Source organism: Heteronotia binoei, chromosome 9 (assembly GCF_032191835.1).
Source record: "Heteronotia binoei isolate CCM8104 ecotype False Entrance Well chromosome 9, APGP_CSIRO_Hbin_v1, whole genome shotgun sequence".
Taxonomy (NCBI): domain Eukaryota; kingdom Metazoa; phylum Chordata; class Lepidosauria; order Squamata; family Gekkonidae; genus Heteronotia; species Heteronotia binoei.
The window spans coordinates 22,570,950-22,596,470 of record NC_083231.1 but is presented as its reverse complement, the minus strand read 5'-3'; the positions used below and the strand labels follow the sequence as shown (position 1 = coordinate 22,596,470).

General features: G+C 42.8%; 1 protein-coding gene across 1 annotated transcript; it reads left to right on the top strand.

Moving 5' to 3' along the window:
• Nucleotides 1-1,213: 1,213 nt before the first annotated feature.
• Nucleotides 1,214-23,808, top strand: OCIAD1 (OCIA domain containing 1). Its single transcript, XM_060246291.1, has 8 exons — nt 1,214-1,428; nt 7,218-7,302; nt 9,137-9,190; nt 10,889-10,936; nt 11,966-12,089; nt 18,791-18,996; nt 20,160-20,312; nt 23,639-23,808. Exons 1-8 carry the CDS (start codon nt 1,366-1,368, stop codon nt 23,674-23,676), a joined length of 771 nt encoding a protein of 256 aa, XP_060102274.1. The 5' UTR covers nt 1,214-1,365; the 3' UTR covers nt 23,677-23,808.
• Nucleotides 23,809-25,521: the final 1,713 nt, after the last annotated feature.

The following is a 25,521-nucleotide window of genomic DNA, read 5'->3' as shown; positions in this document are numbered from 1 at the left end:
ACCCAGCTTGCTGTGGGGAAAGTGTAAAAGACTGGGAAAGGCAATGGCAAGCCACCCCGTAAAAAGTCTGCCTTGAAAACGTTGTGAAAACAACGTCACCCCAGAATCGGAAACGACTGGTTCTTGAACAGGGGACCTTTCCTTTCTTTTTTTGAACAGGAACGCAGTTCCGGCTGGCTTGGTGGCACGGTGTGTGGCCTAATATGCAAAAGAATTTCTGCTGGGTTTTTTCTACAAAAGCCCTATTTATAAACAAACTAATGTTAAACGCTAGTTCTTAGCGTACCTTCCCCAGTTTCTCCCCTCTTGAAAGTATCTTTATGTCAAAGCATCGCAGTGAAAACGACTAACTGTCCTCTCGATCTTTCTGATTCCTTTACAGATAAAAATCACACGCAACGATGGGCGGGGGCTGGGCGCAACGCAATATGTTTATTAGGTCCGATTCTAACATTTCCTTTTCTACTTCACCATCCCTCTCCTCGAGGCTAGAAGTGAAATAGCAAAAGGGAAGGCGGGAGACGTTCCTGGGCATGGTCTGTAATTTTGCCGTATTGTTTTAGTTGGCCTTAAGAGAGGACATGCCCTACCTTCTGTCTTTGGAACGAAGCAGGAGTCAAGTGCACCTTTAAGACCAACAAAGTTTTATTCAGAATGTAATGTGAGCAGAGCCACACATAGCTGGTAGGCAGTGGCTCAGAGTGCAAAATGGTAAACAATTAAGATCCAATGACAGAATAGTGAAATTATCTGGTAGGCAGTGGTTTAGAATGCAAAATGGTACAAATTTAAGATCCAACGACATAAAATGTGTTAATTTTACTATTCTGTCATTGGATCTTAAATTTGTACCATTTTGCATTCTGAGCCACTGCCTACCAGCTATGTGTGGCTCTATTCACTGTACCGGATTCCTCGTCTGAATGACTTAGAGCACACGAAAGCTTACCGTACGTTCTGAATAAAACTAAGTTGGTCTTAAAGATGCCACTTGACTCCTATCTTATTCCACTCTATTTGTTATAAGCCTGGGCCAAAATAAGGGTTTGCAACCGGCAACCCAGGTTGTTATGCTGACTGCTCTCTCTTCGGATTGAGTCCTGCAACTACAAACCGGAGGAGATGGCTGTGCTATGTGCAGCCCTGGTGCAGGAGCGAGCACGAGCATATCTGGGCATCTTTGTTAAAACCACACTCCTTCCCGCCTCCTTTCCCAGATCTGTTTCCGGGGTGGGCTGTAGGTGGTAGAAACATTCGCCCTTCGTGCACTTCCGGTCGGAGAAGCGGGACTTCCGGGACTGATTCTTATGACCTCTTTGCTGTTGAGCTCTTTCCCTCCCGCCCCGGTCTCCGCTCTTCTGCTCTATGGAGCCTCACGGGCAGGTAGAGGGAGAGTCCCATCGGCCCGGCCATGGCAGCCCAGGCCAGGTATGCCTGCATTATGATATCCTCCCCCCCTCCCCGCTTAAATTTCCATTGAGTACTCATGATTTTGGGACTTTCCGCCTCCAGCGGCGTCAAGAATCACTGTTTTAAAGGGGAGGGGGGCGTGTTGGTAGCCAAAGAAATTGCAAACTGCCGAGGCATGGATTTTTAAAAAATTAAAAGTTGTGTTGCTTTATAGTTAGGTACATTTCTCACAAATTGAATGGGATCTAATCGTGTATTGCAGTAGGAATGTGTTGCACGGGTTTGGCTCACATAATTGTATTGATCGTATAGGGTTGCTTTATTGTAGTACCTTTCTCTACAGAGTCATCCCAACCTAAGCTAATTGACATAAATTGGTTTAGACAGGAGCAACTTTACATAGGTTTGCACTGTTAGCGTGCTAGAATTAAAAAAGAGAGAGAGGCATCTTAAAGAGTGTCACATCGATTCTCTGGAGCATATATTCTTTAATTGTTCTTTTCATATGGTGAGTTGAAAGGAAATTATCAGCCCGCTGTTGGAAGGGTTCCCTGCTAGATCAAATAAACTCAAATTTGATTATCTTCTGTCAGATAGGAACCACCAAACAACAAGACAGGTGGCTAGGTTCTGTTCCCAGGTTTATAAAGAACGTAAAAAGCGAGACAAATAGCCAAACTGTAAACCTTTTAACAAATTTTAAAGTGACTTTTTAAAAGGTTTAAACTGTTAAATAATAATTTTTTATATTATTTTTTACTGTTATAACCCTCAAGCCATCAAATCTTAATATATAGACTCCTTGTGGGACTTTTTATAAGGTACTTTTAAGGTTGTTCTAAATGACTTACACGTTCTGGACAATGACTGTAATAATAAACTGAACTGAAGGGTGTCACATCAGACTTACTCTACATCTAAAGAATTAGAGTAGCATACCTGTTTTATATTAAATTAAACATGATAAAATAGCAAACAAATTTTTTGAGTTTTTGCTTAACATCAGGTTGGATGGATACTAAGCAAAAAAACAACAACCCTGAGTGAGCGAAAATTATGCTGTATGTCTAAAGCCTTAAACTGGAAGAGAGGAAATGTTACAAAGAAAAATGCAATACTAAACAGAGTTACACCCTTTGTGAAACCCATTTAACTTTGTTTAGGTTGGCACTGTTAATTAGTTGAGGTGTGTTCAGTCAACAAAATCTCCATTTGCACAAAAGAAGGCTACAGGGACAAAGAGGCAACAATGGCTCTCCCTTTCCGACTGTAAAAGCCAAAAAGCACTTAAGATGTGCTGTGGTATTTAGCAGATCACATAAATGTCTTGTCAGGCAATGTATAAACAAATACAGTGGTCCTTTGCAAATCTGGAGATCCAGTCCAAAACTATAACCCATACCCCATCCTGATGGTAGCTTCTTTTTGTGGCTCAGCTATTGCTGTGAGTGAATGTGGTCATTGATTCCCAATATCATGTGTGGTTTGTTCCTATTGTAACACTTACACTAGGGCCAGAGTCAATAAAAAGCCAGATTGGGTAGTGTCACTTGTTGGTTGGAAGGAAAATTCCTGACTATCCCACTGTCAGGTGATAAAAGGTTAGATTCATTCGATTCTGTGATCCCCTTCTTGGATAGTCAAATTTAGTATTCTTCAAAGCAGATAAGAAGAAGAAGATGCAGATAATGGATTTATATCCCGCCCTCCACTCCGAAGAGTCTCAGAGCGGCTCACAATCTCCTTTACCTTCCTCCCCCACACCAGACACCCTGTGAGGAGGGTGGGGCTGAGAGAGCTCTCCCAGAAGCTGTCCTTTCAAGGACAACCTCTGCCAGAGCTATGGCTGACCCAAGGCCATTCCAGCAGGTGCAAGTGGAGGAGTGGGGAATCAAACCCGGTTCTCCCAGATAAGAGTCCGCACACTTAACCACTACACCAAACTGGTTCCCAAGATAAAAGTTGTAGGTAGCTGTGCTGGTCATTTGAGGAAAAAGCCACAAACCCAAAAATAAAATAAGCAGACCTTTGTTAGGACAAACAAAAGTCTTCTTCAGGTTGGAACTTTCATGTATCTAGTTCTCAGAGTTAACCCTGGTTCTTGATGGTTCTTGTTTGTGTTGATTGTATTCCTCTACAATCATATCAGGAAATGATTGCAATAACAGTAGAGCTGTTAGAAAGATTCCTTTGGAGACAGCTATGACATATAGAGGTGACTGCTATAGACTGAACTGGCCATTTATGCAAGTTTCTCTAAGATCATCCAGACAGTTCCTGACAGAAAAACTATTATCTTCCCCATAGTGCTTTTGCAAAAACCCACATGGAAGGTAAATTCCAATGTGACAAAACTTATTAAAATTTGACGTGGTATTTTTTTTCTTTGTCAACTGCATGCTCCTAGAACCTGTCTTTTCAATCACCCAGCAGCAAAAAATTGGTATTTGCACAAGGACTTCTAGCTTGCGTAATTGATATGGCGTTATCATCTCAAAGTTTGTACCAGTATTGTGTGGCTAACACTCAGCAAGCCTATAGAAGTGTCTCTTCTTTGAAATAAAAATTATACCCCAGAGGAGGCATATATATGTCCCTTAAGCAATCTGTGTCTTTGTAGCCAAAGTTAGTATCCAGTTGCTATATTGCAGTAGTGGCCAAACTTGCTTAACATAGTAGCCACATAGAATAAACTTCAGAAGTCTGAGAGCTGCAAGACATGAATGTTGGATGTTCAAGAGTAGGAAGGAAGGAAGGAAAAATAGAGGGGGAGGTGGAAAGAGAGCAACTTTACATGAATTCTCCAAGCTGACAGCTGGATTGGCTTGGAGAAGTGCCTTCTCCATTCCAGCTGAGAGGGTGGTGGGGGCTTCCAGAGCCACACAACATGTGTGAAAGAGCTTCATGTGGCTCCCAAGCCACAGTTTGGCCACCCCTGTTATATAGTTATGTACATATGGCAACTTTAGACCCTTTGAAATCACTGAGACAAAATTCTTAAGAGCCATACTTGTGGCCCCCTGCAGAGTTCCTAATGCAGTTTTGCGTTTAGAAGCAGATTTCATTTCTCTGGGCACACTTGCATGGGTATACAGGATCAGTTAATTGCTGAAGCTTATTTGTCCTTTGCGTCTTGTACCTTTAACACTTTCAGTTAGAATGGGAAGGGTCCTGTTCTGGGAAGTTGTGGTCCATTGGATAGTCTCCTAGCAGCTTAAGAGCCATGAGCTATTCCAAAGCTAGGAAGAGCCCCATGGCGCAGAGTGGTAAAGCTGCAGTACTGCAGTCCTAAACTCTGCTCACGACCTGAGTTCGATCCCCGGTGGAAGCTGGGTTTTCAGGTAGCCGGCTCCAGGTTGACTCAGCCTTCCATCCTTCCAAGGTTGGTAAAATGAGTTCCCAGCTTGCTGGGGGAAAAGTGTAGATGACTGGGGAAGGCAATGGCAAACCACCCCGCAAAAAGTCTGCCGTGAAAACATTGTGAAAGCAATGTCACCCCAGAGTCGGAAATGACTGATGCTTGCACAGGACTACCGTTACCTTTTTATTCCAGAACTAAATCTGAAATTAAGCAAAGGATTTGGGACATCGAACTTCAACACCATTTAAGTTTTACTGTAAAATATCATCACTTCAGAAAAAAGAAACGGGTGTTGTCAGGCCATCTAGCTAATTTATTGATTCCCAAATGCAGGATCGCTTCCAGCTCTGGCCTAAGTTCTTCCAACCATTTTATTAGAAGGGAGATACTGTGGTTTGCCACTATAGGAGCACTTAGATATATTTGCTATCTATACGTATTTTAACAGAAGATTGTATATATAGTCTTATAACGACAATGTATGTTTTATTCTGCTGGTCTATGACTGTAATAAATTATTGATTGATTGATGAATGTAGCTTCAAATAGTATCTTTCAAAATATATTTCAGGTTCTAAAGAGCATGTTCCTGTCAGGCTCACATAGAGATGTAAAATTTCCAGAAATTTTGAAGCTCGGGAAAAAACCCAGTTTTTTCCTGGAAAAATCTGGAAATTTTTGGAAAAATTGAAAATAAACGCTACATTAGCACTTCTTTTTTCTTTTCCAGATTGAAAGTCATTCTGTTACTTTAGGAACATAAAATATGACTATGGACAATTTTACTTGGCATGAAATTATCACAACTAGCATATTAAAAATATAGTGTATCCAAACAATTATTACAAACAGAATTTACTTTTAAAATAATATTTATTTGTAATTGTAACAAATGGAGCAACAATCTCCTGAACTGTTTACTAGTTTATGTGGAACAAACAAAAAACCTCCACAAAACAATTTTTAAAAATCCAGAAGTAACCATTATTCATATTTCCTCTCCACAGTATTAAATAAAAATCAAAAACTCATTCTTATAAAAAGAACTGAAGAGGGGGGGACATGTATAGAAGGGAGTGTAGGACTAAGTTTCAATGAATGGGCATGACCTAGGACTTCCTTGTTCTCAATGCATAGAAATTAAAATAATCTGATATCATACATATTTTTTAGAAGTGATTTGGAAAATATTTGAACACCTTGTCTTAAAATATTTAATTCATCATATTAAAATAAAATGTTCCATAATCATTTTTTTTCCTTTTCTTCCATTTTTTTCAGGAAAAACAAAAAAAAAAGGCTTCAGGGAAAAAAATCATTTTCCCCCCAAATTTTTCTGTTTTTTTTTCTCAGGCCTTCACATCTTTAGGCTCACACTTTGAGGTGCTGATCATTCTCTCCATCTAGTTGAGGAGTGGGTGTTCATAAGAGAATACCTGTGATACAAGCTTTTGTAAAAATCTTGGCAAGGTGACATATTTTGAATGATGGCCAGGTGGGGGAAACAGGTGTAGTTTTGTACCTGGCAGGTAGTAAAGTGCTTTACTCAAGCAAGACTTTGGACGGCTTCAACTCATAAACTGCTTTTGAGACCTCCCACCTTTCAAAAGTGGTTTGGCCTAAAGCACAATACATTGCTGTTAAAACAATCCAAAGTTCTGGTTTGAGCCAGTTATATAGCTTTTGTAGGGGCCATAGGCAGGTTCCTGGAGAGGTGAATAAATAAATATGTTTTGTTAATATAGTCTGGACTTGCGCACTGTTGGCGCTTGTATGATCTTGTAGCACAATAATATAACTAGTATAAAGGTTTAAAAAGTACCAGTCGTTTCCGACTCTGGGGTGACATCGCTTTCACAATGTTTTTACAGGGGTGGCTTGCCATTGGTTTCCCCAGTCATTTACACTTTACCCCCAACAAGCTAAGTACTCATTTTACCAACCTCAGAAGGATGAAAGGCTGAGTCATCCTTGAGCTGGCTACCTGAACCCAGCTTTCGCTGAGATTGAACTCAGGTTGTGAGCAGAGCTTGGACTGCAGTATTGTAGCTTACCAATCTGCGCCATGGCCGGGGTTCGTTATTGATTACCGAAGTAAAAAAACCAAAAAACAAAACAATGAGGTCAGTGAATCCAAACCTAGCAAGATTCTTGTGGCATAAGCATTTGTGAGTTATTCTTATTTTGTGAATGGCATGAATTAATCTGTGTATAAATACAGTGGTGGGGGGGGGACTAAGGGAGCCAAAAAGGCTGAGAAAATGCAAGAATTAGTAGTAAGTGTGTTATTGTCCTATAAGGTATTTGTCAATTAATATGGTGTTAGTTTTCCTGAAATAACATCTCACTTTCATGTACATATAAAATCCTGGCAAACGTTCCTGTTGAATATTTCGCAGTATTTCTAGCATGCATTGTACAGTAATCTTCTTTGTTCTAAAAAAAGAGTGGAGTCAATATGAATTACGTACCAACGGAAGATGAAAGGAGAGTCTTCAGAGAATGCAATCAGGAGAGCTTCTGGTACAGATGTAAGTGAAAGGTGCCATTGTGGTTTTTTAAATTTTATTTTCTGACTTTCTTGCTTTGCCTTGATTGCATTTTGCCAACCAGTTGAGTGGTCAATGCTTAAAAGAAGTAGCACAATTCACACCAGGAGATGCAAGCAGCTGGCTGAGTTAGCAGCAACGTGTGAAAGAAAATTCACATAATTCTACAGGTATGTGATGCACTAGATGTTCCAGCAGGCTTTTGAGTAAAGACAGACCTGGTTGCCAAACTGGCACCTCATTCCCCTGCTCCTCTGACCTCCCTTCACTTGATACAACGCCTGGCAGTCTGGAACAGAAGGAAATTAATAGGGTGCCATCGGGGGTTTGTAAGATGTTTTAGCCTAAATTGTTTTTATTGGTTTTAAAGTTATGTATTCCTATATTATTGATGTATATCGCCCAGAACCTGGTGTTAGCCAGGATGGGGTTATTAACTAAGCCAAATAAATAAATCAAAATAGTATTTTTAAAATACTCTTGTGTGGATTGAGCCACACATTCCAAAACTTCATCAAGTAGTAACAGGCACTACAGAAGCCAGTAGAGTGTGTCTTTGCCCATGCAGGGCAACAGACTTGGTTATCCCAAACAGCTGCCTCACATGATCTTCCAGACGTGCCCTGGATTTGCTTGTGTTGTTAACTGGGGTCTCTGGAGTGCAACTCCATGTCTGTGACCTGTGATGCTTATCCCAACATCTGCTGTTGTGGCATCACAAAGCATCCCGATGTTGCAGAGCATGTTAGTCATCATTGAGAGCCAGTTTGGTGTAGTGGTTAAGTGCCCGGACTCTTATCTGGGACAACTGGGTTTGATTCCCCACTCCTCTACTTGCAACTCCTGGAATGGCCTTGGGTTAGCCATAGCTCTGGCAGAGGTTGTCCTTGACAGGGCAGCTGTTGTGAGAGCCCTCTCAGCCCCACCCACCTCACGGGGTGTCTGTTGTCGGGGAGGAAGGTAAAGGAGATTGTAAGCTGCGCTGAAATTCAGAGTAGAGGGCAGGAGATAAATCCAATATCTTCATCTTCTTCATGTGTCTCTCTCATCCTTTCTCAAGAAAAGCTCAAGACATACCACAAAAGGCATTACTTTGTTTTATGCTTGCAACAGCCTGGTGATTTCTGTTAGACTTAAAGCAATAGTGACTATCTGAAGATCAGGAAAGGTCTTTCATGGCTGATCAGGATTTGAACTCTGATCCCTATTGTCTAAGTCAAATATACTGCTCACGGACAGTCCTAGAGCACTGGGATCTCTAAGACAGATGTATAAGTGCTTTGTTTGGTTCCACCATGCTTTCTCTGATGAAGGTGTCTGCCGCACCGGCAGCCATACTGGCCCGTGCAAATGTGCTGGTGCAGTGGTACTAGATTGGCTGCCGGTTCCTTCAGGCAAGGTAGTGAAAATGTAAAGCTTGTGTCCATTGAGCTTTTCTTAGGAAATCTGTGCCAATGTCAAAGATAAAGTGAGTTTTCAGAAATTAAAACAGATCTAACTGTGAGCCTTGTTTGAAAGGAATGGAATGCTTTATTCTTGTGTGTACATTTTTATGGGCTTGACTGAAATATTTAAAATGGAAGCCGGAATTCTTTACTGGGTGTGGGGGGGCGGGGACACAAACCTTGCCTAAAGGAGCTGCAGGCTATGCGTTTGTTCCTGTTTAAAAATCCAGTTTATGAGAACTGAGTATATTTGACTATATACATATATACTTTTCTACTGAAGTTCCCGTTCCTTTTCTTTTGAAAGTGAGGGGATGGCTCTGGTAGACATCAATCATAGAAACAAATAGTTTTCTTTCCTTGCTTCACAGCCGTACCGTTGTCTGCTATAAGCGTGCTGGTCACTCAGGTGCTGATCAAGAAAGGTAAGCTCCAAATGCCTTGGAATGAATTTATTCATGATGTGTCTATAGTAGTATGCTGTCAAAGGCTATCATGGCCAGAATTCATTAGCAGTTGTAGATTTCCCGGGCTGTATGGCCGTGGTCTTGGCATTGTAGAACCTGATGTTTCACCAGCACCTGTGACTGGCATCCTCAGAGGTATAACACAGAAGGCTAGAGTTCTCTTTGTGTCAAAGTGAGGAGAAGAAGATGGTAGGCAGGTAATTTATATCTACCCTACCTTTCTGATTTTCCTCAGCCTGGAAAATCTACAACAGCTAATGTCTATAGTAGTATTTAGAAACCAAGTTATGGGGACAAAACATGGAGAGGAGGAGAAATTATTGAATAAGAGATGGAGCAATGCAAACTCTGGTGTTTCGTCAACAAACTTGTAAATCAGTCTACATAATATTTGGGGTCATAAAAAGAGCTATCCTGGGAAGAAGAAGAAGAAGAAGAAGAAGAAGAAGAAGAAGAAGAAGAAGAAGAAGAAGAAGAAGAAGAAGAAGAAGAAGAAGAAGAAGAAGAAGAAGAAGAAGAAGAAGAAGAAGAAGAAGAAGAAGAAGAAGAAGAAGAAGAAGAAGAAGAAGAAGAAGAAGAAGGAAGAAGAAGACGGATTTATATCCCGCCCTCCACTCCGAAGAGTCTCAGAGCGGCTCACAATCTCCTTTACCTTCCTCCCCCCACAACAAGCACCCTGTGAGGTGGGTGGGGCTGGAGAGGGCTCTCACAGCAGCTGCCCTTTCAAGGACAACCTCTGTGATAACTATGGCTGACCCAAGGCCATTCCAACAGGTGCAAGTGGAGGAGTGGGGAATCAAACCCGGTTCTCCCAGATAAGAGTCCGCACACTTAACCACTACACCAAACTAGCATGCAATGTTATTGCAAGGTTCGTGCAGTGTTGTTGCAGTCATAATAGCTGATGTGCTTGAGTGCTACTGGAAGCTCTAGTCTAGGGGTGGCCAAACTTGCTAAACACAAAAGCCACATAGAATAAATGCCAGATGTTTGAGAGTCACAAGACGTGAACGTCAAATGTTTGAGAACTGCAAGGAAGGAAGGAAGGAATATTGTGGGAGGGAGAGGTGGAAAAAAAGCAGCTTGAACTTTAAATGCATTCTCTAAGCTGCCAGCTGGCTTGGAGAAGTGATTTAAAGAGAGAAATGCCTTCTCCAAGCTGGCTGATGGGGTCTTCGAGAGCCACACAATATATGTGAAAGAGCCACATGTGACTCCTGAGCCACAGTTTCGCCACCCCTGCTCTAGTCTTCCCTGTCTCTGCCCTAGAGCAGTTTCTCCATTCTTTTCAGGGAAGATAGTAGATTGCTGTGTGTATGACTTTGCAGGTGTGGATCTGCTCCTTATGTTGAAATGATTAAAGTACACTGTATGCATAGATCAGGGGTGGCCAAACTGTCTATCTAGATCAAGGCATGGCATTATTTAGCTTCCTTGCCTTAGGAAGCCAATGAAGGTGGGGATATGCTTTAAAATACATTACTGAGGTTTGCTGCATTCCAGCTGTTCATCATTCTCCTTACTAGGTGCAGCTGTAAAGCCAAAGATCTTTGTTCGCTGAACCTAGAGGGTCAGCAAGTACATTAAAAGGTGAATGTTGCTCTGGTTAATTTTTAGTGCATATTTTTATACAATTGTTGCTCTTCTTGTTTTCAGGAGTTCTTACCACACATTCAAGATTTGGCGCTCTTCCAAAACTTGTATGTAAGTTTGAGTCCTAGGACACATTTCCATTTTACTTAATGGATTGCTGTTGAGATGTTGGGTTGCCACCATCATAGCCACGTAAATAAAAAACCGCTAAGAGACACCATACATTTTAAACAACCGGACAGTGTAATGTAGAGGTCAGTGGTGTTCTGACCAAGCTTGCACATAGAACTTCAAATAAACAAGAGCATGTAGCAAAAAGTTATTAACAGAAGAAAGTTTAAAAAACAGTATTTCCAATCACAAAGGAGTATCAATATTCCAGTATTTAATTCATATAACTAAAGGAAGCCCTTCCAAAGATATCTGTTCTAGATATCAAGACGTTTAATTCATCTTTCTTCAGTTTGGAGGCTTATTTATCACTGGAACCCAATCTTACAATACATTCATAGAAGACTAACAAGGTTCAAAACATATCTGTTAGATTTCTAGGTATGTTCAAAACAGAAAGTACTGATCCTTACAGGCCCAAATTGGGTTGGATTTGGGTCAGATTTTCCTCCTCCATAAGAAATCTACAGTACAATTCTATGTAGAGTTACTTTAGCCTAAGCTCAATGGACTTTGAAGGGGAAAACTCTTAATTTAGGATGGCACTATTAATCTTGTAATAGTGAGACCTTTAGGAAGTCGTTATCACTCCATCGGCCAGTTCACACTGTGCTTTATAAAGCAGGCAATTCTCTTTTCTTTTTGCTCTGACTTTCTGCCTGATGTACTTGGTGCTGATTTGCTTTCTGGACTATTTCATGAGCCCTGTCTTGTTTCCATGACAATGCCTAATACTTTTCTTCAGTTAACAAACTCTAGAAAGACCAGTTTAGAGCTCAAAGCTCTGAGCCTGTTCTATGGGAAGAGTGGGCTAAAAATTGAATAAAATAAATATATAAAGTTAAACTTTTTTTGCTGTATATGTGTGTATAATGTAATTTCATTTACAGATACTATACTATATATATTTTAAATATTGCATTCTTTGAAATGGCTTAGATCAGTGTTTTGTCTTCCTTTGTAAACAAGTTGCTGGCTTATGCGGCTACATCGGTGGCAAGCTTTCCTATATGAAGGCATGCCAAGAGAAGTTTAAGAAACTAGAGAATTCACCACTGGGAGAAGTTTTGAGACAACGCAAAGTTTCACCTGAGTAAGATATTTTAAAATTTTTGCTCATATAAGGTTCTCTAGGAACTCAGTTCTTTTGAGTGGCATTCTTTACTTTTTATTCTTTGTATGATTATAGAAACAAATTGTGCTCTGTATCTGAGCTGTGGCATCAGCCTAAAATTTTATGAGTTTCCATGTAAAACAGTCAGTTTTAACTATGATTTGGGGCTAGCAGGGCTTTTTTTGTAGCAGGAACTCCTTTGCATATTAGGCCACACCTCCCTGATGTAACTAATCTTCCCAGAGCTTAGAGGGCTCTTAGTACAGGGCCTACTGTAAGTTCTGGGAGGATTGGCTACATCAGGGGGTATGGCCTAATATGCAAAGGAGTTACTGTTACAAAAAAGCCCTGGAGGCTGGAGTTTGAAGTGTGTGTGTTTTTTTAAAAATCCTATGTAAAATTGAACTAGGGCTAAAATTCGTAATAGTTTGTGCCAGTGTAAGAAAGTATCCACAAAGAGAAAAAATCTGTTTAACAAAAAAAAAAGATGTGGAAGAAGCTGTGGAGAAAGAAGTTCTATAACAGAGAAAACAAATACTGTAATAATTTCAGCAGGACACCTTCAAAGTGTGATAATGTATTCTCATTTGTTAAAGCATGTGACTGTTGCTAATGAGAGGTTACAAGGTCACTAAGAAGTGCTTTCAAGCTCAGAATAAGTTTCCAGTTAGGAGGGATGCTTTAAGGCAGGGGTGGGGAACCTCTGTCCCGAGGGCCATATGCGACCCTTGAGGTCACTTGGTGTGGCCCTCGGGGATTGCTGGACTGAACCGAGCCATGTGGCAGCCTCCCTGGGGCCTGACTGGCCAGCAAGGATGGTGGGGCCCAGCCACACTGTGCAGCAGCCTCCCCAGTGTGTGACCTAACATGCTAATATTAGGGGATGTGGTCTAATAGGCTACTGAGTTTAGGGTGGCCATAATATCTGCAGGCCAGCCAGGGACACCTTGAGGGGGGGGATGAATGTGTGTGTGCACGCGCGAAGCGCGCGCCCGCCGGAAACAGGAAGTGACATCACTTCCCGTGACATCGTTTTCCCTGTGCCACCTGCCGGAAGCGACATCACTTCCTGTGACATCATTTCCCCCAAATGCCACTGCCGGAAACAGGAAGTAAAATGAGTACCCAGCTTGCTGGGGGGGAAAGTGTAGATGACCGGGGAAGGCAATGACAAACCACCACCTAAAAAGGTCTGCCGTGAAAACGTGAAAGCAGCGTCACCCCAGGGTCAAAAACGACTGGTGCTTGCACAGGGGACCTTTCCTTTCCATTGGTAATAACGGCTAGGAGCACCTTCATTGGAGGCTCATAGAATAAGACCCCCTGGTCCAATCTTTTTGAAACTTGAAGGGTGTTTTGAGGAGAGACACCAGATGGTATGCTGAAAATGTGGTGCCTCTATCTCAAAAAACAGCCCCCCAGAGCCCCAGACACCCGACAATTCTCCATTATACCCTATATCAATTCTCCATTACACCCTATGGGAATCAGTCTCCATAGGGAATCATGGAGAGCCCAGCAGACATTTCCCTCTTCCCCTCTGCTTTCTGATGACCCTGAAGTGGGGAGAGGGCCTCCAAACTGGGGGATCCCTTGCCCCCAACCTGGGGATTGGCAACCCTATCCCCTCAGGCTGCTTTCACGGCCAGCGGCTGGCCAATCTCGACTCTCGTCCGGCTTTCCTCCCTGCCGCGCTCCCCCCACAGGCGCTCCTCCGATCCTGAGGAAAGAGCAAAAGCAGCCCTCCCTCCCAGCAGAGAGATATGCTTTGCAATCCATTAAGAGAATACTGGCACATTCAGAGTTTCTGTAGTAATTCATTCTGCCCGCATTCTATTATATCCTATGAATGCAACAACTCCTAGTCATTGATCCCAGTACTAATATTATTGGTCATTTCAGGAACGTTATTTGTGGGCAGTGTAAAACTTTTACTCACTTTATCTTCCACCCTCAAATAACTATTACAAAAACAACCTAGATTCTCCTTTCCTAAAACTAAGAAGTATTTCCTGATGCCACCCTGCCACCCCAGATCTGAGGACTCTCACATGCCTCTATTAAAAGATGCTCAGAAGTACTTTCCACAACTTCCAATGGCAAACAGAAAAGGATTTCACACACACACACACACACACAAAAAGATTGCCTTTAAAACACTATAACTCTTTTTTGGGTTTTGCTGTAAGTTCTATGGAACTAGACCCTCTTTTTTGTAAGCTCTTGGAGGATTGGCTACATCAGGGGGTGAGGCCTAATATGCAAAGGAGCTCCGACTAGAATTCCACCTCTGAATAATACCCATCTTGATAGACCAAAGGTCAGTATAAGACAGCTAGAAAGCAGTATAAGCAGCTAGAAAGCAGCTTTGGCTTGGCATGCAGAAGGTCCCAGGTTCAACCCTGGCATCTCTAGTTAAAAGGATCATGTCATGTGAAGACCTCCACTTGAAACCCTGGAGAGCCAATGCTAGCTTGAGCAGACAATACCCATCTCGCTAGACAAAAGGTCAGTCTACAGCAGACTGGAAGGGTCTGTGGCTCAGTGGCAGAGCACCTGCTTAGCATCAAAGAATCACAGAGTTGGAAGGGACCTCCAGGGATCCCTACAAAAGAAAGAAAGAGAGAAAGAAGAGAGAGAAGGAGGGGGGGAAAAGACAACAGGGGGTTGGTCTTTTCCACAACAAGCCTCTTGTCGGAGACAGATATTATTTCTCTTTAAAAAAAAAAATACACCACCACAACAACATCCAGAGAGCAAACAAGCAATCTTTACACCAAGCAGCCTAAGCACCCTGTGATAGACAATTTTACACGGCAAAGTGGGAGAGGAAACCCCAATTTTAAAAAGCAAGCTGGCCTAAGGATAGGGTTGCCAAGTCCAATTCAAGAAATATCTGGGGACTTTGGGGGTGGAGCCAGGAGACTTTGGGGGTGAAGTCAGGAGACATTGGGGCGGAGCCAGGAACAAGGGTGTGACAAGCATAATTGAACTCCAAGAGAGTTCTGGCCATCACATTTAAAGGGACAGCACACCTTTTTAAAATGTCTTCCTTTCATAGGAAATGAAGATGTTTCCCTCTCTCCGCCCCCACCCTTTCTGGCTAGTCGGCTCTGAAGAGGGGATTGGCCTCCCTACTCACGAGTTGCTGCTACAGGAGGTGCAAAAGCACATGGTCCTGGGGCTTCCCTCCTCTCTGTTCCTGGCTAGTTGCCTCTGAAGGGGGGATTAGCCTCTCTACTCACGAGTTGCTGCTACAGGAGGTGCAAAAGCACATGGTCCTGGGGCTTCCCTCCTCTCAGTTCCTGGCTAGTTGCCTCTGAAGGGGGGATTGGCCTGTCTACTCACGAGTTGCTGCTACAGGAGGTGCAAAAGCACATGGTCCTGGAGCTTCCCTCCTCTCCGTTCCTGGCTAGTTGCCTCTGAAGGGGGGATTAGCCTCCCTACTCACGAGTTGCTGCTACAGGAGGTGCAAAAGCACATGGTCCTGGAGCTTCCCTCCTCTCCGTTCCTGGCTAGTTGCCTCTGAAGGGGGGATTAGCCTCTCTACTCACGAGTTGCTGCTACAGGAGGTGCAAAAGCACATGGTCCTGGAGCTTCCCTCCTCTCCGTTCCTGGCTAGTTGCCTCTGAAGGGGGGATTAGCCTCTCTACTCACGAGTTGCTGCTACAGGAGGTGCAAAAGCACATGGTCCTGGAGCTTCCCTCCTCTCCGTTCCTGGCTGGTTGCCTCTGAAGGGGGGATTGGCCTGTCTACTCACGAGTTGCTGCTACAGGAGGTGCAAAAGCACATGGTCCTGGAGCTTCCCTCCTCTCCGTTCCTGGCTAGTTGCCTCTGAAGGGGGGATTGGCCTCCCTACTCACGAGTTGCTGCTACAGGAGGTGCAAAAGCACATGGTCCTGGAGCTTCCCTCCTCTCCGTTCCTGGCTAGTTGCCTCTGAAGGGGGGATTGGCCTGTCTACTCATGAGTTGCTGCTACAGGAGGTGCAAAAGCACATGGTCCTGGAGCTTCCCTCCTCTCCGTTCCTGGCTAGTTGCCTCTGAAGGGGGGATTGGCCTGTCTACTCACGAGTTGCTGCTACAGGAGGTGCAAAAGCACATGGTCCTGGAGCTTCCCTCCTCTCCCTTCCTGGCTAGTTGCCTCTGAAGGGGGGATTGGCCTGTCTACTCACGAGTTGCTGCTACAGGAGGTGCAAAAGCACATGGTCCTGGAGCTTCCCTCCTCTCCGTTCCTGGCTAGTTGCCTCTGAAGGGGGGATTGGCCTGTCTACTCACGAGTTGCTGCTACAGGAGGTGCAAAAGCACATGGTCCTGGAGCTTCCCTCCTCTCCCTTCCTGGCTAGTTGCCTCTGAAGGGGGGATTGGCCTGTCTACTCACGAGTTGCTGCTACAGGAGGTGCAAAAGCACATGGTCCTGGAGCTTCCCTCCTCTCCCTTCCTGGCTAGTTGCCTCTGAAGGGGGGATTGGCCTGTCTACTCACGAGTTGCTGCTACAGGAGGTGCAAAAGCACATGGTCCTGGAGCTTCCCTCCTCTCCGTTCCTGGCTAGTTGCCTCTGAAGGGGGGATTGGCCTGTCTACTCACGAGTTGCTGCTACAGGAGGTGCAAAAGCACATGGTCCTGGAGCTTCCCTCCTCTCCCTTCCTGGCTAGTTGCCTCTGAAGGGGGGATTGGCCTGTCTACTCACGAGTTGCTGCTACAGGAGGTGCAAAAGCACATGGTCCTGGAGCTTCCCTCCTCTCCCTTCCTGGCTAGTTGCCTCTGAAGGGGGGATTGGCCTGTCTACTCACGAGTTGCTGCTACAGGAGGTGCAAAAGCACATGGTCCTGGGGCTTCCCTCCTCCCCCAAACACCCCAGTTTTCCCTCCCCTCCCCATCGTACCTTCTTCTCTCTCCGCTCTTCCTTCTCTGGTTAACTGCAGTCGGGCGGGAAGCCTGGAGGCGGAGCCTCCAGGGCAGGCAGCAGGGCCCAATCTGGTGAGAGCCCTGGTGCCTGGCATGCCCCCCTCGCCTTTCAGGTGCCCCTGTGATTGGCTGGGGGAGGCAGGCTGCCTTGTAATTGGCTTCATCATTAAAAAAATAATGGAGAAAAAATGACGGACAGGGGCACTGGCCAATCCGGGACTCTGAATGGTCCCGAGCTTGGCCAATCGGGACGCGGGATTCAGGAGGCGGAGGCGGGACTTTCCCGGGAGGGCGGGACGTTCTGGCCACCCTAACTGAGTTCCTGCTGGGCTTTTTCAACAAAAAAAACCCTGGACCTATGCATTTGCCTAGGGCAGCGGGCCATGTGTGTGTGTGCGCCAGATTAGGCTCTCTCCACATGACTTCAAATAGAAAAACAATTATTTGTATTAATTTTGCCGGCCTGAATCGTTCTTCCTTGGCTGAGTGCTGTTTTTTTAAGTTGATAATTTTTTATGGCCCGCGAATGATGTTATAAATATCCATATGGCCCTTGGCAGAAAAAAGGTTTCCCACCCCTGCTTTAAGGGACTTCTGAAACCTGGACTTCCAAAACCAATCAGAACTAGGCTTGAACAAGTGTTACTTGTTGATTGGGTGGAAACTCCCTGAGAGGGTACATACGGGACAGCTGTGAGACAGAAGAGAGGTGCAACCAAGAAGTATCTGGAAGGTAGTTGAAAGGCAGAATATTTACAGGATGAAGTGAAGAAAGCCATCAGCTGAGGCCTTCCAAAAACTGTGTGATAAAGAGAGTAGTCCTAAACAGGTCTACTCTGAATTTTACTAAGACCCAGGGCTGTTTTTGTAAAAAAAAGCCCAGCAGGAACTCATTTGCATATTAGGCCACACACCCCGATGTCACCATTGTTGCACATAGAGGTTTTTGTAGAAAACCCCCCGCAGGAACTAATTTGCATTTTAGGCCACACCCCTTGACACCAAGCCAGCCAGAAATGCATTCCTGTGCATTCCTACTTAAAAAAAAAAAGCAATGGGGCATACTCCCAAGAAAGTGCTCTTAGGATTTCACTGTAAGAGGCTGAAGGTTGGAATGATTCACCATTAAGGAGAAGGCAGGGGAAAGAACACAGATAACCTAGGATGATCTGTGGCTGGGTCTTTTTGAAGAGATGAGAAGAGGCCGTCTTTACTAGCATCAACAGGAAGCTGCTAGGTCAAACAGGACATCATCTGTCAGCCAAGACTACAAAATACTAGCTGGGGTGGAGGAATGGGAAAATCTGCCCTTTTTGTTTTAATAGGGAGAGTGACTAGTAGAGGGCCAGAATGTCATATACACTTGATTTGCAATAGTTTAAACGTGTTTTTCCATTTAAGACTTCAGTTTTTATTTCCAGGGTTCCTGACTGACAACCTGGTGACCTTTGGGGTCTTATCAGGTCATCACAGAGACTACTTAGCAAATGTTGTTCCTATATTTCTGTGCTTTATTAAAATTTATATGTAATAGAACCATGAGAATGACTTATTTGCATATGCCCTATTTCTAAGATACAGGATACTCATCCCTCCCCTTTTCTGTTCTCTTCCCCTACACTTTTTCTTACCCTCCCATAATTGGTTAATGAAGTTATTCCAGCTCCCACAAGCTTCAGTTTATTGCTGTTCTGGGTGGGATGGAAGGAAGTGCAATGCCGATAGAAGTTCACTTTTTTCCTTAACAAAACTGCAGTTGTGATCCTTTGTTTCAGATATTACTCTCAAAAACGAGACTTCTCAAATGTGCCTTCCTCATCCCCTTTTGAAACTCCTCCAGCAGCAGGACCACCCCCTTCTTCCATGTACTCTGGGGACAATCGTGGAATGGAATATTCTAAATCTAACTATGAACCAGTCCCCTTCAGTTCTTCCATGAATGAATCTACCCCTACTGGAATAACGGACAGTGTCCCTCAAGGTAGAGTTGGTCTTGAACAGTGTCTTTTAGGGGAAAGCTAGAATGCTTATAGTGATTTAGTATTCTGTGAGCTTACAGTTGTGGACTCTTCAGCTTTAAAAAAGATAGTGTTGGGATGGAATTATATGTTATACTGCTGCTGCTGATATTGGATTTATATCCCGCCCTCCACTCCAAATCTCAGAGCGGTTTACAATCTCCTTTATCTTCCTCCCCCACAACAGTGGTGGGTGGGGCTGAGAGGTCTCTCACAGCAGCTACCCTTTCAAGGACAACTTCTGTGGCAGCTATGCCTAACCCAAGGCCACTCCAGCAGCTGTAAGTGGAAGAGTGGGGAATCAAATCCAGTTCTTCCAGATAAGACTCTGCGCACTTAACCACTACACCAAACTGGCTCTCAGCTGGGATAGTGTGAATGTACCATATATCAAGATCTCACCAAATATGACCTATTACTGGGCCATCAAAGAACTCTTCAGTACAGTGAAAGAACACATTGAGCAGCTCAGTTATTTAAGCACCACTCTGAGGTCCAGTTATACTTGCTCCTCAGCTGCAGTTGGAATTCCACCTCCTTGAAAGATGCCAGATTATGGGGAAAAAATCCAACTGTTCTAAAATACAACAGATGTCTAAATGTAATACCCTCAGCAGTAACCTACGGATGCTACGTAAGGTCATGCTGGTGTGGCAGTGGGAAAATAGAGACTATAGATCATATCCTACTTGATTGCTGTATCCATTCAGAGTGCAGAAATGTGCTTATTATCCCTCTTGAAAGTTTGTCCTCTGTATCACCCCCTGCTAGGGTGATGTGGCTTCTGAGAGACCAAAGCAAAACAATTCAATCTCTGTAGGCAAATTTCTCTCAACTGTTGTGGCTTGTACTGCTGTTGAAAACTGATAGGTTGATGGAACAGTAATTTTATCATTTGATGTTCTTTTGAACATATGAAGCTGCCTTATAATGAACCAGACCCTCGGTCCATCAAAGTCAGTATTGTCTACTCAGACTGGTAGCGGCTCTCCAGGGTCTCAAGCTGAGGTTTTTCATGCCTATTTGCCTGGACCCTTTTTAGTTGGAGATACCGGGACCTTCTGCTTACCAAGTAGATGCTCTACCACTGAGCCACTGACTGTCCCTTTTTCCTTTGTCTCTTAAGAACCTGGTCCATTACTTGAAGCCAGTCCAAAGAGAAAAGGAATCACGTATGATGAATTGAGGAGCAGAAACAGAGAGCTATATGAAGCAGGAATAACACAGAAGTCAGAACTTCCACCAAAGTCTTCACAGGAAAGAGTTTCAAAGAAAGAAGGTAAATTGTTTACCAGCTGAAGTATTTGGTAATGACTTCTGCGGCAGCTGTGATGGGGACACAGATGCTCATGTTTAGCTTTGCCGTGGTACTCTTAAGGAGTAAAACAAACATTATTCCTTTCCCCTTCTGGATTGTATTTTGGTGGGGCGAGGGGCCTGTTACAACTCTGCAGTGTACATTTCTCATTAGCTTTCTTTTGTTAATGGAGAAGGAGGAGAAGAACTGCAGATTTATACCCCGTCCTTCTCTCTGAATCAGAGACTCAGAGCAGCTTACAATCTCCTATATCTTCTCCCCCCACAACAGACACCCTGTGAGGTGGGTGGGGCTGAGAGGGCTCTCACAGCAGCTGCCCTTTCAAGGACAACCTCTGCCAGAGCTATGGCTAACCCAAGGCCATTCCAGCAGGTGCAAGTGGAGGAGTGGGGAATCAAACCAGTTTCTCCCAGATAAGAGTCCATGCACTTAACCACTACACCAAACTGGCTCTCACACCAAACTGAAAGAGAGTACACTTAGGTTTTCTATTCTTCAGACATTCAGTGGTGGAAAATGGGATAGTATGTATTGTAGTAAGGTTTAATGTACGTATTGTATTGTACTACGATTTAATGGGATGCTTCTCATAAGTAAATCTCTTTCAGAAAATGAATGGCCAAATTAGAGGATGGTAGTAACTGATATCGCACAAAAACCTGCTTCACATTATTTTGTTGCCCTGACCTTGATAGCCCAGGTTAGCCCAATCTGGTCAGATTTTAGAAGCTAAGCAGGGGTGCCCTTGCCTAGTATTTGGAATGGCGATCTCCAAGGAATACCAGAGTCATGACGCAGAGGCAAGCAATGGCATACCACCTCTGAAACGTCTCTTGCCTTAAAAACAGGTCTAGTTCTCCATTTAGTACTGCATAAGGCTTAAAGAGCCAGAGCTTCTAGCTTCCAGACAATCTTAGGATCTCCTGCCTATTCTACACATACTGCCATATAATAATAACTATTGTTAGCATGTGTAAAATAGCCTTTAAAATGTAAAATCATAGCTATTGCTTCAAATGTGATACTTTTCTCAGTGCAGACAGGTTCACAGGTTCAGCTGAGATTCAGAAAGTGACACATTACCTCCAGCTAATTAAGTATGGAATAGGTGGAAAAAAGTGCATTAACTGGATTTTTCAAAATTTACAGAACAAAAAAAAATTACAGATACTCTAGAAAAGGGACTGCTTTGATAAATTAAAAATCTGAGGTTAAGAAAAAATTAAGTTGTGTTCAGCCAAAGCACAATAAAAGTTCAGAAAGATCAAATACACAAATCGGAATTAAGGGGTGGCTCTTTGTTTATTAATACCTTCGAAGAAGGTAAGGTAAGGTAAATTTATTTTTGTATCCCGCCCTCCCCCGCCGAAGGCAGGCTCAGGGCGGCTCAAAGACATGGGACAACCATGATTTCAATAAAATACAATCGAGACAAAAGACAAAACAAAATACAATTAAATTACCGTTATAGATTAGGTTAAAATAGATAAAACAGCTGTTATAAGTTAATAGTTAAGGTGCTACAGTTCACAGTCATGTATAAGATGGCTAGATGGCTAAAAGTCAATTTAGCCGGGTTCTATCTTGAAAGCAAGCTGAAAGAGGATGGTTTTGCAAGCCCTGCGGAACTGATTCAAGTCCCACAGGGCTCGCACCACCTCTGGAAGTTGATTCCACCATTGGGGGGCCATTGCTGAAAAGGCTTGCTCCCTCGTTGTTTTCAATCTAGCCTCTCTTGGCTCAGGGATTTTTAAAAGGTTTTGAGAACTAGATCTCAGTGCTCTCTGGGGAACATATGGGGAGAGGCGGTCCCTAAGGTAGGCAGGTCCTTGGCCATATAAGAAACCAGAAGCTGAATCAAAGCAAGAGTTATGGTGCTGTTGCAGGGAAAGGGGGACCGAAATGCAGGACCCCATTTCAGAATGTACCAAGTGAGCCAGTGGGAGAAATCATAACAGAGTAAAATGATACAAGATTTGGAACATACGACTAAAAAGCTGAGGGGGTGTGGGTATTTTTTTAGCTTCTTCCTACAAGTAATTAGGGATCTGGTAGCAGTATCTGCCAGGAGGATATGACAAAAGGAGGCATTTTTCTTTGGAATGATAAGGAGAAAAAGCAAAACAATCTCATGGAATGGGAAAGTGGTGTTTTGGTGGATACGATTTTGGGTTGTGAGGCATGGCACCTGAGGAAATTGTGAGATTTTAGCTATGAGGACCACTGGTTGAGCATCAACCTAAAGAGACTTCCTAATGTTTTGATATCAGTCATCTGCTGATGTGGGCTGTGGCTCATAAAAGCATCTGCACCAATAATTGATCTTTAAGATACTATAAGGCTCTCTGTTGTTTTGGTAGTAGTAGATTAACCCTTCTGGAATGCTTTTTTCTAATGCAGAGATCGAGCAAACTAGTTTCAGTTTTGTTGTCTTTTAAGAAGCTCTCATAGTTCACAATTCTTAATCAGATGTTTGCAAATTGCCCGTTCCTTCAGAAAGCTGCACCAATTCTCTGCGCCCCCCCTCCCAAACTATCTTATGAATGCAGAGCATAATGCCAAAGGATGTACCATTGTGTTCGTTTGTTTACCATTCTACATGGAAGGAAACTGCACTTGGCACCAACCTTGAGACTGTGTGTTTCTGATTAGAAAAACTGCAGAAGGAAACCTAAGAATGAAATAGACTGTTAGCAGAAAATACTGTTTGCAAGCTTGAATAATAATTTATTCTGCCTTTTGGGGCACTTTCCAGGCATTGTATTTACACATAGCGAAGAAATTCTATGAAACAATGTACAAATGCCAAATAAGGTGACCTTACGATAAAGGAGATTGTTTGCTGCAGAGGAAGGAAACCCACCAGTAACTTGACTAGTAAAACGTCCTGCATGTTGTCTTATAGCAGTCTGTTGTGCAAACTTCGTTCGACTGTTCAGATTTCCACCCACATGAACTTGTGTAGCAGTATCCTGTGTGACCCATATGAACCAGCTTTTCTGGTTGTAGCCCCAAAGTGTCAACCTAGTTGGTTTTTATAATCGGAATGCTATTAAGATATCCTAAAGGTCAAGTAAGCCATAATTGTACTTGATGTGCAGTGCTTTTGATGCCTTTTAGAGGCTTTCCGTGATATGCATGTGTTGTTACGACAGTCTGAGCCAGCAAGGGAGGAGTCATGAACTTCCTGCTTAAAAGTTTTGCCCTGTATTAAACACTTACTGGTATAGTTTGTTCAACAAACCAGATCTCAGGTTTCTTAGTCTCTCTTTTATTTTCTTTTGTAGTTAAAGTTAATAAGTATGGAGATGCTTGGGAAGACTGAAAACCTTTCTACTTCTAGAAGACCTCTCTTCAATCAAGTATTTCAGCTTTATCAGTGTTGGTCAAAGATACCTGAATATTCTGCTGTACGCTTTGAAATGCAGAGAACTGTAATAAAAGAAAGCCAACTATACATTTGTCTTCTCACTTGACAAAGTACAAGGATAGATTGTTGCCCTAGCAGTGTTTAGCTCACACAAAAAAGGATAGCTAATGAAAATTCCACGTTTTTAAAAGCAGCTACTTCTGTGTTTGCAAATGAACTAGAATTCAAGGGAGGAAACATTTAGTATTGGTCTTGTGATCTGCTTGCAGTGCACTGCTGTAGAAAGGGAAGGGGGTCAGTCATTTCAGAGTCCAAGAGTCCATTTAAGACCCCCTTAATTTCTTTTAAAGAGAATTTAACATACCTATGCAAGAACAAATGACTTATCTCTAATGGGGCAATCAGTGTATAGAAAGTAGCAATTAACGGGCATGAGGGAATGATAGTTTTAGATCCTCTTTGTAAACTGAACCACAGCATAAGTGTTACACTTGTGTTGCGGGAGAGATACTTCCCCTGCGAAAGGGCCATAGATTGTGGGTATAGCAAGTGATTTACTTACACATGCTACGTTCTAATATCTCTTGTTAAGTGATTGCTGCTAGTATGGCTTGCAATTGTTAAAAAAAAAACAGCAGCAGCCTACTGGAATGCCTTTGCCAGTCTCGGAGGTTTCTGCTCCACTAGTCAAACTGATGCTCTAATCTGGTGTAAGGCATAAACTTACTGGTGTTCTTCTAGTATTAGGAATTAGAGGAATTAAATTTAAATTGATAGGCTGATCCTGAAAAAGCAGTGTCACATTTGTAGGAGCATTCCATGTCTTGTGATTTTTCACTGATTCATGTACTAGATCCTCAGGCCGAGAATGTTCCTATACTGTTTCATCGAACGTATGAAACTGATTCAGTTTTTGTATATGCTAAGTGACATTTACTTCCATGCCTGTTGCCAACTTTGATGTGAGGGTGGTATAAACTGTATCTGACACTTCCTGTAAGAATAGTTACGTTTTTACAGAACAAACAATAGGCCAACGTGGTAAACTTCTTGTACTGAATGGGATTGTGTGAAAATGCATAAACGAGTAAAATCTACTTTGAAAGACATCAAGTCCACAAATTTTAAGTAAAGAAGTCTGACAACTTTGTGATGAGTGAGTATATGCTGACAATTAGTATAAAAAAGAGGTAGCAGACAAATTGCAGGTAACTTGAGAAATGTGAAACAAAACATTCTAGATCAAGAATCTAGAATGGATACCTTTTTATTTTAAAACCTGGAAACGGTAATTTGAGTAATATAACGCTTACCCTTGTATTATATGAATATTCAGACAAGTTTAACAGCTTAAACTCTGTATTCCTTTAACAATTGGAGTTGCTGCACAATAAAGTGCCAGTTGTGTGTAGAACTCTTTAAAAGCACATCTATTTTTGATGCCAACTCCTATTTCTAATTTTGTTTCCAGTCTGATACAAAGCTGACTTCCAAGAAGATCCTTTCCAAAAGGCTTCTACTTAATTCAGAATTGAACGTTTTTTTAGTCTATTGAACTCTCTCTTGAATGTGTAAAAATCCATCTTAGATTTCAACAATAAAACTAGAGTCCTTCTAACCATGATCCCTTTATCTGCATTATAATCTCTTTCTAGTCAACTTGTAGTTTAACAGTCCCATTTCATAGCAGGCTTACTTATTAACTTACAGCCAAAATGATCTTTTAAGTTTTTTTTTTTTTAATTATTAGGGGTATATGGGTGGCCTATTTTAAAAACTTAAAAAACTTAAAAGATCATT